Consider the following 13602-nt stretch of genomic DNA (forward strand, 5'->3'; position numbering starts at 1 on the left):
TTTAGAAGAATAATCTTTCATATCATATTACAGATACACGGCATTCCTTACATTTTCCAACTTTTAATTTTGAATTTTTTTTAGCTCAGATTTTTCAATTATTAATTTGATAGATAATGATATTATTTTGTGAAATATTGGATTCTCTTATTAAATATATATTTACATAACCTGAATCCAAAAGTTTACAAGTAACTAGAAAATGATTAGCCTATTAAACATAAATTCTGATATATTTTTTGTAAAAAGTGTTTATCACATAATTTAACTATATTTGTTTTGATCAAATATATAATTACTTTTATAAAAATATAGTTCAATAAAATATGTAGAATTCTCAAGATTTGATATCTCAATACCTTAATTTAGTTAAGCGAATCTAAAAAAAATGAGAATAAACAATAAAAATTTAAGAGTATAATATGTTGCTGGTATAAACATGTTCAAAGTACATAATATGAAAAACTTTATTTATAAATATTTAATAAAATGGTGACGGTTTCTTTAGTTAATTTTTATGCAAGCACTAATTAAGAATATAATATGATATTTTATATATATATATATATATATATATATATATATATACACACACATAATTTTATAACTTGTAATTTTTTTAAAAATTGATCTAATTCATACATTTATAATATAGACGAAACACTCAAATTTTGATTAGGCGCTTGATACTTGAGACTTGTGTTCCTCCTTAATTCATAACATATTATAATGAATTTTTTTATTATAATTAAAACATATATAAACATATTATGATTAAAACATATATATTCTAATCAATTTTTAATTAGATTTCTAACAGACTGTATGCTGATATTTAAATATACGGATCTCCTTAGCTTCTTTAACAAATATTTTTATTATAATTAAAATATTTCTTAGAAATTTCTTTTCTTAAGATGTATTTTCTTGAAAAGTATCATATGTGAATAATGCACGTGAAATGTTTTTGAAAGAAGAATTATGCTTATAATATATTTTTTTAACAAAAGATTTTTATTGAAACAAAAACTTTCACTCGTCAAATATGATCAACTACGAAGCACGCATGTTTTGGATCTTTAAACTTACTAAGAGAGATCTACAATTTTCCATCATTCTATCTAGACACGACAAGATAGTAACCGAAGATCTGATGATTTTACCACTTGCAAGCAATCAGGTAGTAACTGAGGATTGAATGGCATCACCACTTGCAAGCAATCAGTTTCGACATCGATGTTATTGTAGTGCATTTCTTTAATCCAGCTCGATGTTTCCCTAATTTCAATAACTTGAGCTAATTTTGGTGAGATTTTGTTTTGCAAGCATTCCAAACTCGTCGTCTTGATTAGTTGTTCATAATGATTTTTGACTACAAAAATGTAGGTATAGCAAATAAAATATCAAAAAATAGCAACGTCATGATCATCATTCAGGATCATATATATATTTGGGAAAGTTATCAAAAAACTTGTATTGAACCGATATATAGCATATATTAAAAAATTTAGAAATTCACAATCTTACCGGAACTCTACCGGACCCGAAATAAATACAGATTTTTATAAATTTGCAATCTTATCGACTCCGGAATTTTTATTCGAAAATTTGAGATTGGGCCGGGTATTCGGGCCGCTTCCGGAAGCGTAATCCAAAAACCTTAGCTTAAATACAATGCTCCCCCTGCAATTTCTCGTGTCTTTTATTTTGTTGAGTTGCCTCAGCTTTGTTTCTCCCTGAGAACATCAAACACACTTCGAGACTTCCAGTGCTTTCTCGTTAACTCAGGTACGAGAACCCCAACATTACCACTCCTGTCACAATATTTTCTCGTTTATTTACACGCACAACTATGTGAATTTTCTTTCTCTTCTCAATATACCATATATTCATATTTATCCTGTGCGTATTTAATTTTGGTGAAGAGATTTGAAGTATATAGTCTTACTATTATAATTTTGTGCATATAATTTGGGTTAGAATGATGTGGAAAGATTTGTGTTTTCAGTGTAGAAATTTGTACTCTCCTGTTTGCATCTCCTGTCTGAACGAATTGCTTAAGAGCCTTAGATGTATTTATGATGGGTTTGTGCGTATTTGTCTGTGAACATACAGTCTTTAGTAGCTAGCCGATTTATACAGTCCTGGTATGTCTTGTTCTTTTAGTTTCTTTGTCTTGCGTATTGTTTTGAGATTATTCGAGATTGTGACTAGCTTCCATTGATTATTGTGGTTTGCTGGTTTGTCTAATGTTTTTCTGGTGATCGATATGCGCTAATGAAAGATGTCATATTCAGTTGTTTTGTTACTGCCCTCTAAGATTACCCAGCCACAATAAGGATATAATACAACTGCAACAGCCTAAAAGGATAGAGATTATCTATTCGGGGGATGGGGTGTGGGGGGTTGTTTGTGTGTTGATTGCCATCTAGTTATAATGCTGTGCATCTAAAGTTTCACAAAAATTACTCGTGAATACTATATTTGAAGCAGTTGCCGGTATACCTTATGATATGCAACTAAATTTAAGTCCTTGCTAAAGGTGAAAAGGGTGATATGAAGTTGGGGGCTGTTCTTATTTAACCGAGGATTTTGATTGACCATGGTTATCAAAAGCGAGCTTTAAGCGCAGCGAAGCGCTCCTGGTGGGCTTTGCATTTCTGAAGCGCAGAGTAATTACAAAAGCCTCACAGAGCGCTTTTTGCTGACGTGCAAAGCTCAAAAAACTATAAAAAGCACGCTTTTGTGTAAATAGGTTTTTCTTAGATCTGATCAAAGTTTTAAAAGGTGGTTTATATTTTGTTTTATTCGGCTTGTTTTAAAGCTTAATAAAACCTTTTTTCAATATACGACTATACTTTTAGTCACATATACACCCAAAAAACCCTAGCTGCATCAATATTCCTCTCACATCCTCAACAAAGCAGCAGTTTCAGACTTCTCATCTAAAAGGCAGCTAATTGATGAGATTGAGGAAGAGGATGTTCAGTATGAGGCAGCGGAGGAGATTGAATTTGCACCGAATAGGCTTCTTGATCCTGATTCTGATGATGATTTCAGTTATCTTGAAAGCGAAAAATATGTTGATGCAGAAATATAAATTTTATCCACTATTCCACTTCTTAGTTTCTTATTTAGTATGTTTGGGTACTAGGGGTCTAGTGTTTTCTTTTGAGTTGATAGCCAGTAACTACTAAATAGTATGTCCAGTTATATTAATCTCTCTCTCTCTCTCTCTCTCTCTCTATATATATATATATATATATATATATATTAATTGGTTAATATAGTGCGCCTTTTTTTACAAAAGGCCACACTGGGTCAGACTAATCCATGATCTAGGAAGCGCATATAGATCAAATGAACTTAAATTATTTGATAATATATATAAGTTATAGTTTCTAGTATTGCTCATCAGTTTGTAAATCCTATACACTCATAAGTCATGTCTTGACGGTGTTTATCCAAAGCTCATAGTATTAGTGGGTACTCATGAAGTTGCATTAATTAATATTGTATAAAGTGAAAGAAATCTTGGATTTGAGATTTCCGTAGGACCAAGAAGTTCTTATGTTCACTTCTAAACTAAATGCTTTGTTTTTAATACCTTTTCTTTTCTGAATCTTTAAACGACTTAGATTGGTGATGGAAACTGGAGGGAATTCTTTACCATCTGGTTCAGACGGGACGAAAAGAAAAGTTTCCTATTTCTATGATCCAGAAGTCGGCAATTATTATTATGGGCAAGGCCATCCTATGAAGCCCCACAGAATCCGTATGACGCATGCTCTTTTGGCTCACTATGGTTTACTGCAGAACATGCACGTTCTGAAGCCCATTCCAGCTAGAGACAAAGATCTTTGCAGGTTTCATGCTGATGATTATGTGTCTTTCCTGAGGGGAATCACTCCCGAAACACAGCAAGATCAAGCGAGACAGCTGAAAAGGTTTAATGTTGGCGAAGACTGCCCTGTCTTTGACGGTCTCTATTCCTTCTGCCAAACATATGCTGGGGGCTCAGTTGGCGGTGCTGTTAAACTAAACCATGGAAATTGCGATATTGCTATAAACTGGTCTGGTGGACTTCACCATGCCAAAAAATGTGAAGCTTCTGGGTTCTGCTATGTGAATGACATAGTTCTTGCGATCTTGGAACTTCTTAAAGTGCACGAGGTTGGTGTTATGTAAAATTATTCTTTTATTGTGTTTATGTGATCCAGCTTAGAAATATCCATACCAGTACATAATTGAATTTTATAAATGCATTAGCATTACTCAATTCTGTTTGATAGTTACTTGGCTTCATAATTATAACTTACTAATTGAGTCCATTTGTTTACCTTTTTTCTGAGGTTCATTTACTTAATCTTACACATGCTACTTGTATTGCAGCGTGTTCTATATGTTGACATTGATATTCATCATGGCGATGGTGTTGAGGAGGCCTTTTATACTACAGACAGGGTAATGACTGTTTCATTCCACAAATTTGGAGATTACTTTCCTGGTACAGGGGATGTACGTGATATAGGTCATGCTTCTGGAAAATACTACTCTCTCAATGTACCATTAGATGATGGAATTGATGATGAGAGCTACCAGTCCCTGTTTAAACCTATTATGGGTAAGGTGATGGAAGTTTTCAGGCCCGGTGCTGTGATATTACAGTGTGGTGCAGACTCTCTATCCGGAGACAGATTAGGTTGCTTTAATCTTTCGATTAAAGGTCATGCAGAGTGTGTGAGATATATGAGATCTTTTAATGTGCCACTACTTCTGCTTGGTGGAGGTGGCTATACTATTAGAAACGTTGCCCGTTGTTGGTGCTATGAGGTATTTTTTTTTTTTTCCTTAAGCATCATGCAATACACTTTTTGGGTGGTAGTAATATTTTGTTATCAAAGTTCTATATAAGTTGTATTTTGTTATCAAAGTTCTATAGAAGTAAAACCGGAAGTTTTGCCTTTTAAGTTGTGCATGTATTCTAGCCTCCTAGGTGTTATATGCATTTGGCTCAACACCAGTGGAGAAGATATAATGTGGCATTTTCTTAAGGTTAATTCAACTTTACCTTCCGCCTTTTTTTTTTGTTTATTGATGTATTTATTTTCTAATGTATAAACAGACTGGAGTCGCCCTTGGGATAGAACTTGAGGATAAAATGCCACAGCATGAGTATTATGAGTACTTTGGTCCAGACTATACTCTTCATGTAGCACCAAGTAACATGGAAAATAAGAACTCTCGCCAGATATTGGATGACATAAAAGCAAAGCTTCTTGATAATCTCTCAAAACTGCAGCATGCACCTAGTGTCCCATTTCAGGAGCGCCCACCTGATACCGAGTTTCCAGAGGTTTGTTGCTGCTTCTTGTTGTTCATTAGTACTTTGTTTAATCAAATTATAACCGGAGAAGTTATATTTGCTATTTTTTCTTTTTTTGGCTTCTAGGCTGACGAAGATCAAGATGAAGATGGAAGGTGGGGTCGAGAGTCTGAAATGGATGTTGATGATCAGCGGTACATTTTACTCGTATCAATTATTTTCTTGTCCCTGTGTTATAAAATATCAATTCTTTTTAGCAAATTATAACTTTATACTTGTTTTTGTTACAGTAAGCCTTTCTCTGGAAGAGTGAAAATGGAAATATTTGAACCTGAGCAAAAAGAGGCGGTATGTTTTGTTCATTTCTTACATCCTTTAAAAGAGAGTTTTAAAAATGTGAATGCTTAGAATATAAAGTATTTTTCCTAAATTTGAAGTAAAACCATTAATACTACTTTGAAAAGCTACATCTTCTAGTGGAGGAATATAGAGAGGGGGAGACAGTACTAGGAGTCAGGATAGTAGGATGCTTTATATATGTTTGTTATCCGGAGAGGTGGAATATCTTGGTTATAATTTTACATTGCTTATACATCGAGGTTGAGTTATAAGTCAAGAATTCAGATCTTCATTATTTTTACACCTGATAACAGTCTACTGAAAAGTTGCAGTTTTACTGATTATGGTTGTTATAGGTAATACTATCTATTTTATGCGCTTTAGTTATTTAATTGTGGAAACTGGTTGTGCATTCAGCCCCTCTCTCTTATAGTCTCTTATAGTGTGACTGGTTAAGCAGATAAGGTGATGCATAATGTTTCCCGGTTATTAATAATCATTTAGTTATAGACCTGATATGTGGATCAAAGTATCGCATTGCTGTATATCGACTTGATCAGTTACGCGACTTTCTTTTTCATTTAGGTGGATGCCAGAGAAGGGGAACATGCAAGAGGTATGGATGCAACATTCACAGAGACTGCATCATTGAAGGTCAGTGAAAAAATTAAAAAAAAACTTTGCCTATCCAATCGCGGATAGTGGTTCTAACATACACACTTTCTATGGTCTCTATCAGGCCTCAAATCCAATTTCAATATCGATGGATGGAATGCATATTAATTCAGAACAAGGAAACGCAAGCAAGCAATCCGATGGACCAGCTGATATGGATCCCTAATATGGAATAATTCTGGGGAATCTGCTCTGAAAAGATTAGTGGTTTATAACTAGACATGTGTTAATTATATAACTGTTTCTAAACCATTTAGGACTGAAATGACTCCGGCCTTCCAAAACAAGTTTATGCTTACATATACAATTTAACAATTTAGCTGGTAGAAAGAGGTAATGTAAGGTTATGTAATCTGTATGCATCACGTGGAGTGTACAATAGAAAGACTCGACTGTGGAAAGGTAAGAGTTCTGATTAAATCTCTTCAATCAAGTACTTTGTCTCAATTAACCTCTTTTAAGAAAACAATACTGCTTTTTATGCACTTTTTACTGAGAGTATTTCCAACGTTATAAAATCCTTTGGTAAAAATCTACGTGGCATATTTATAGATGATATGTAGAAATTTCACAATTCCAATAGTATAAAATTCCTGTGTATTTACAATCTTTTAATGTTAACAAACCTTTTGAGATATGAAATGCCTCGTCACATTTATTACCATGTTGGAGAACAATTTTGTACAGATTCAACAAATTTTACGCTTTCAATTTAGCAGATCATTTTTATTGTGTAACAATGACCACAATGACGAGGTTCATTTGATACTCATTTCTTGCTCTTACCTCTTGTCTTCAGAGTTTACTCTTTCCTATTTATACTACTCACCATTCTTTTATTTTCAAACCTACTTAAGTGCACAGTCACAAACAAAAATGATTTGGGTAAGTGAAACAAACAAGTCATTCAAACCAGCTAAAATGAGCGGTTGGATATCTCAGTGGTTAAAAACTTATCATCTGTCATTTCAGGTCCTGAGAAAATATACTCACTTGTAAGGTTATAAGCTATATTTGTCAAAAAAATAAAAAAACCAGCTAAAATTCTTTCTTCGACGTATTATAGGCATCCTGACATGTCGAGCATTTTTCACATTGTCATATGTTCCGTATTAAAACAACGGTTAATAATGATTTCGTGAATATGATTAACGTTGGACTCATGATTCTTTTTTCTTTAAACCTTTCAAACAGGTATTTAGATTTGATTATTTTTAATATTTGAGCTAAGTAACGGTCACAATCAATTTAACTCATGATTCTTTTTTCTTTAAACCTTTCAAACATGTATTTAGATTTGATTATTTTTAATATTTGAGCTAAGTAACGGTCATAATCAATTTATTACTCCTTCCGTTTCAAATTAGATGTTCACTTTAAAAAAATCATACAGTTTAAGAAAAGTGGATGTACACAAACTAATTGCATTAAATGATCAAAATATGTGGAATGAGATTGATCTAGGAAATATAAATAAGATATATGTGGTGTAGAATTGACTTTGAAAATATGATTTTGCATTGAAAGTTGAAGTGGACAAATAATTTGAAACAAAAAAATTTCTTAAAAATGGACATGTAAATTGAAACGGAGGGAGTAATAATTAATTTTAGTCTCAAATTAATTATCGAGAAATAATCTCAAATCTAATATCTTTCACATTCGAAAGATATCTTAGGATGCACATAATTAAAAGATACTAATTCCAAAATGTATTCTAAATAGTCATATATATAAAAACTGATAAGTATTAACATGATTTTTGTATATATATAAACATCTTCAAAGAGGAATTCGACATATTCATAAATTGATACACCTTCTCTAAGTTCCAGTCAAAAAAAAAAAACAACAACAACCTATTTTCATATTTTGATTATCTCAAAAATCTTCAAATTCCTCTTTTAACTTATAATTTTCCAAAATCTCATTGGTTATGCGAATTCAACACAATATTCCAACTACATTAAATTTTATATCTAGAATAACAGGAACTCCGCAACAATTTTTCTCTTTAAAAATCAAATACCGGATCGAGTATTCGGGTCAAAAATAATTTTGTTATTATTTAGTTTTTTCCTGATCCCGTTTCGATTCGAACTATTTAAAGACGCCGCATACCTAAATTTTCTTCTGCGATTTATATTGTCCAGTAGCCTTGCTTTGTTTCTCCTGGAATCTTAAACATTACTTCCAGAGTTCCGCTTCCTCATTCGCACAGGTACGAGAATCCCCAACATTCCTCTTCTTTCATAATTTTCTCATCTATTTACACACACTACTATGTGAGTTCATCTCTCTTTTCTTTGCCCTTTTTCTCACCACACACACATATAGTCCTGATTTTTTGTGTGTATTTGCCCCATATGAATCTTGTGCCCTGTTTGTTTACTTTTGCTGAACAGATTTGAAGTATATAATATTATCATTATAATTTATGCATACAATTTGGGTTAGAATGATGTGGAAAATCGGTGTTTTTAGTGTAGAAATATATAATCTTTTGTTTGCATCTCCTCTCTAAAATCAATTGTTTAGAAGTTGTAGATTTATTTTGTGATGGGTTTGTGCCGATTTGTATTTTAAACAAACGAGTCTTTAGTAGCTAACAGATTAATACAGGCCTTTTTATGCCTTCTTTTGGTTCCCGAAGTTTTGTCTTTCGTGTTATTGATTATTCAAACTATTTGATGTGATTAGTTTTCTGTGATATTGTGTATAACCAGTTTCTCTTAAACTATATCAGTATGGAAGATTAACCAGCCGCAATAGGAATTATATGCAACTGATTCCGACCCGCTAAAAAAAGAAATAAATTATCAACTGATTTCAATTTACTAACCTCTTTTATAGTATGGGAAGATCACAATGCTTATATAGGATTCGGAAAACCTGATAAAATTCGAAGGACTAAGATGCTTAAATACTTGATGATAATTTTAAAGAGCCTAAATAAGTACTGAATATGCATCTTTTGGTTGAGCGAATTGTGTATGCCAATTGCCATCTAGTTAGAAAGCCCGAACTATAGCATTGCACTGATCTACTATTTTTTCAAGTAGTCATTTCCCTTGTGATATGCAACTATAAGAGCAAGTCCAATGCAATGTCAGAGTTGGTGCTATTGCTATATTATAGCATCAAATGTTAAAAAACTCAACTCCAAAGGGGTTCTATATTAGGATGCATCCATGCAAAGATGCATCCTTGGTTCTATATTTGAAACCAAAGATGGATCTATCCTTCATTGCCACATCATCAACAACTATAAATGTAGGCTAAAAGCTTCACCATCACTGTATTGTACATCACCAGATATTAAAAGGATTTTGAATTAAGTAAAAGTTAGAAAAGATAGCTAAATTTGAAACTAGTTATGAAACTAGCATTGAAGCGCAACTTTTATTTTAGCATTAATAAAAACTTTTTGATACTATATTATAGCAATAGCAGTAGATATATAGCATTTAGCATTGGACTTGCTCTAACAAGCTCTTGCTAAGGTTGCTTTGAAGTGGGGCATGTTCTTATCTAACTTGAGGGGTTTGAATTAGCTCTGGCAATCGGATTCCCTGCAAGGTGAAAGAAAAGATAGCCAATTTTCTTCTCAGAACTACTGCCCTAATAAAAAAAAAAAATCTTGTTATAGGCCCCGCTCTTGATCAGAGGAGTTCTTATATAGGCACCACATATTAATTAAATAAACACATACAGTTTCTCTTTACTATATGCACATAATATATCTGATAATTAATGTAAGATATATTCACTGCTATACCTCATCAGATTGTAAATTCCATACAGTCTCATGTCATATTATGACGGTGTCTATCAACCATTTATAGTATAAGGGGTACTATAAAGTTTTACTAATTGTTGTAGTATAAAGTAAAATGAATTTCAAAATTTGCGATTTCTGTACGGAACACAAAATTTTTTATTCTTTAATTCTGCACTAAATTCTTTGTTTTTAATACCTTTTTTCTTCTTAATCTTTGAACTGTTTAGATTGCGTGATGGAAACTGGAGGCAATTCTTTACCATCTGGTTCAGATGGTACGAAAAGAAAAGTGTTTTACTTTTATGATCCCGAAGTTGGAAATTATTATTATGGTCAAGGTCATCCAATGAAGCCCCACAGAATGCGTATGACACATGCTCTTTTGGCGCACTATGGTTTACTGCAAAACATGCAAGTTCTCAAGCCCATTCCAGCTAGGGACAAGGATCTTTGCAGGTTTCATGCTGATGATTATGTGTCTTTCTTGAGGGGTATTACTCCGGAAACACAACAAGATCAAGCGAGACAGTTGAAAAGGTTTAATGTTGGTGAAGACTGCCCTGTCTTTGACGGTCTCTATTCCTTCTGTCAAACTTATGCAGGGGGCTCAGTAGGCGGTGCTGTTAAACTGAACCATGGGAATTGTGATATTGCTATAAACTGGTCTGGTGGACTTCATCATGCAAAAAAATGTGAAGCTTCTGGGTTCTGCTACGTGAATGACATAGTGCTTGCGATATTGGAACTTCTTAAAGTGCATGAGGTTGGTGTAATGTATTATACTTTCAGTTGTGTTCTTGTGGTCCAGCTTGGAAATATTTATATCAGTATCTAACAGACTTTTTAAATGCGTTACTTAATTTTGTTTGTTAGTTACGTGGCTTTATAACTTGCTGATTTAGTTCATTTATTTACCTTTTGAAGTTCTGAAGTTCATTTGCTTACTCTTTTATACATGCTACTTGTATTGCAGCGTGTTCTTTACGTCGACATTGATATTCATCACGGTGATGGTGTTGAGGAGGCCTTTTATACTACAGACAGGGTCATGACTGTTTCATTCCACAAGTTTGGAGATTACTTTCCTGGTACAGGGGATGTACGGGATATAGGTCATGCTTCTGGAAAATACTACTCTCTCAATGTACCATTAGATGATGGAATTGATGATGAAAGCTACCAGTCCCTGTTTAAACCTATTATGGGTAAGGTGATGGAAGTTTTCAGGCCTGGTGCTGTGATATTACAGTGTGGTGCAGACTCTCTATCTGGAGACAGATTAGGTTGCTTTAATTTATCAATTAAAGGTCATGCAGAGTGCGTGAGATATATGAGATCTTTTAATGTGCCTCTACTTTTGCTTGGTGGAGGTGGCTACACGATTCGGAACGTTGCCCGCTGTTGGTGCTATGAGGTAATTTTTTATTTCTTATTGAGTGTCATCAATGCATTTTCTTGGGGGGTAGTAATATTTAAGTTATTTAAATTCTATAAAAGTAAAAATGAAAGTTTTGCCTTTAAGTTGTACATGTAATCTAGCCTCCTGAGTGTTATTTGCATTTTAGCTCAAAAAACAGCGGAGACGACATATAATGCCGGTTTCTCAAGGCAATTAGTTTTAGTTCAACTTTCCCCTCCATGACAGTCTTTGTTTATTGATGCGTTTTCTCTTTGATGTATGAACAGACTGGAGTCGCCCTTGGTGTAGAACTTGAGGATAAGATGCCACAACATGAGTATTATGAGTACTTTGGTCCAGACTATACTCTTCATGTCGCTCCAAGTAACATGGAAAATAAGAACTCTCGTCAGGTATTGGATGACATAAGAGCAAAGCTTCTTGATAATCTCTCAAAACTGCAGCACGCACCAAGTGTCCCATTTCAGGAGCGCCCACCTGATACTGAGTTTCCAGAGGTTTGTTTTTGCTTCTGGTTTGTTCTTACTGTACTTTGTTTTATCATATTATAAGCAGAGCAGTGATTTTTGCCAAAACTTCTTTTGATTTCTAGGCTGATGAAGATCAAAATATAGATCAGAGGTGGGATCGGGAGTCTGAAATGGATGTTGATGATCAACGGTAAATTTTGCTCATGTTAATTAGTTTCTTGTCTTTGTGTTATAATATCAGTTTGGCTGACTATTAATGCTTATCATACCTTTCTATTTATTTTGGTTTACAGTAAGCCTTTTTCTGGAAGAGTGAAGAGGGAAATTTTTGAAACTGAGCAAAAAGACGCGGTATGTTTCGTTCATTTCTTAAATCCATATACCACGAAAGTTTTTATAAATGTGAATGCTTAGAACCTAAAACCGTGTTCCTAAATTTGAAGGGAAACAGATATTACTGTTTAATACCTAGTTGAAAAGCTATATAGTAGATCTTAGTGGAGGAAAAAAGAGATGCAGAGGTAGTATTAGGAGTCTAGGGTAGTAGGATGCTCTATATATTTTTATCATTCAGAGAGGTGGACTTGTTGGTTACAGTTTTACATTACTTAATACATGAAGTCGAGTTACATATTCAAATCTTCATAATTTTCTTTTCACCATTATGCTTTAATAAAAAAGTTGACAGTTTTTCTGGTTCCGGTCATGAGCCAGTTTTATAAGAACAATCCAGTCAGCTCCTTTCCTCTCTTAGAGTATTCATGTACTGTTTTTTGGCTTGATTAATAATGAAACTTTTTGTTTCATTTAGGCAAATGCCAGAGAAGGGGAACAGGCAAGAGATATGGATGCAACATTTACAGAGACTGCATCATTGAAGGTCAATGAACATAATTAAACACCACTTTGCCTAGCCAACCACATAGTGATTCTAACATATCACTGCTTTCATGGTCTCTATCAGGCCTCAAATCCAGTTCCAATATCGATGGATGGACTGCATATTAATTCAGAACAAGGAAATGCAAGCAAACAATCCGATGGACGTGCTGATATGGATTCATAGTGTGGAAAGGTTTTGGGAATATGCGCTAAAATGTAATGTCTTGTAAAGTCTAGTGATTTACTAGGGATGTTTTGCTATGCAACTGTTACTGAACCATTTGGAACTGAAATGAGTACCGCCTTCTGAAACAATTTTCTGCCCATCTGATCTTATTTGCTGCAACCATTCTAGCAACAGTGATTGAATTCTAGTAACTTGAGGTTGGTAAATATCTCAATAGAAAATGCTTTTTTACATTTAGACAGATTCAGCAAGTATTTGGTAAGTATTCAGTATAATATCTGATATTTAAGTTTTTATTCTATGGTTCTTCCTGCTGTATATAAATCATATAATCAGTGATCAGTTTCATCCTCGACGCTGCACGAACTTCAAAATTTTCACTCCGTTTTTAAAAAAAAATGCAGCAAGAACTTCAAAACTTTCAAATACTCATTCCGATTTAAATTTAAACGTCCAGTTTTGAAAAAAGATATTGTTTTAAATTCGTGGTCTATTTTGATTTTCGATGTGTTCATTTAATTT

General features: G+C 33.5%; 2 protein-coding genes across 2 annotated transcripts; both read left to right on the forward strand.

Annotated features, from left to right (window-relative positions):
* Positions 1 to 1652: 1652 nt before the first annotated feature.
* Positions 1653 to 6787, forward strand: LOC108215530 (histone deacetylase 19). The gene is made up of 8 exons (XM_017388009.2): positions 1653 to 1788; positions 3639 to 4173; positions 4393 to 4833; positions 5126 to 5356; positions 5453 to 5520; positions 5617 to 5674; positions 6251 to 6319; positions 6405 to 6787. Exons 2-8 carry the CDS (start codon positions 3646 to 3648, stop codon positions 6504 to 6506), a joined length of 1497 nt encoding a protein of 498 aa, XP_017243498.1. The 5' UTR covers positions 1653 to 1788; positions 3639 to 3645; the 3' UTR covers positions 6507 to 6787.
* A 1646-nt stretch (positions 6788 to 8433) lies between these two features.
* On the forward strand, positions 8434 to 13217 carry LOC108215705 (histone deacetylase 19). Its single transcript, XM_017388253.2, has 8 exons — positions 8434 to 8561; positions 10349 to 10884; positions 11095 to 11535; positions 11808 to 12038; positions 12134 to 12201; positions 12305 to 12362; positions 12823 to 12891; positions 12976 to 13217. The coding sequence occupies exons 2-8, from the start codon at positions 10357 to 10359 to the stop codon at positions 13075 to 13077; spliced, it is 1497 nt and encodes a 498-aa protein (XP_017243742.1). The 5' UTR covers positions 8434 to 8561; positions 10349 to 10356; the 3' UTR covers positions 13078 to 13217.
* The last annotated feature ends 385 nt before the right edge of the window (positions 13218 to 13602 follow it).

The sequence above is a fragment of the Daucus carota genome, chromosome 4 (genome assembly GCF_001625215.2).
Source record: "Daucus carota subsp. sativus chromosome 4, DH1 v3.0, whole genome shotgun sequence".
In the NCBI taxonomy this organism is placed as follows: Eukaryota; Viridiplantae; Streptophyta; class Magnoliopsida; order Apiales; family Apiaceae; genus Daucus; species Daucus carota.

What these genes read in the sequence shown, in the direction of transcription:
- LOC108215530 (XM_017388009.2), top strand. Translation starts at nt 3,646, where the DNA reads ATGGAAACTGGAGGGAATTCTTTACCATCTGGTTCAGACGGGACGAAA. An exon ending in CTGATACCGAGTTTCCAGAG is followed by an intron (nt 5,357 to 5,452) that starts GTTTGTTGCTGC and finishes TTTGGCTTCTAG; the next exon opens with GCTGACGAAGATCAAGATGA. An exon ending in ATGGATGTTGATGATCAGCG is followed by an intron (nt 5,521 to 5,616) that starts GTACATTTTACT and finishes TTTTTGTTACAG; the next exon opens with TAAGCCTTTCTCTGGAAGAG.
- LOC108215705 (XM_017388253.2), top strand. Translation starts at nt 10,357, where the DNA reads ATGGAAACTGGAGGCAATTCTTTACCATCTGGTTCAGATGGTACGAAA. An exon ending in CCCGCTGTTGGTGCTATGAG is followed by an intron (nt 11,536 to 11,807) that starts GTAATTTTTTAT and finishes ATGTATGAACAG; the next exon opens with ACTGGAGTCGCCCTTGGTGT. An exon ending in CTGATACTGAGTTTCCAGAG is followed by an intron (nt 12,039 to 12,133) that starts GTTTGTTTTTGC and finishes TTTGATTTCTAG; the next exon opens with GCTGATGAAGATCAAAATAT.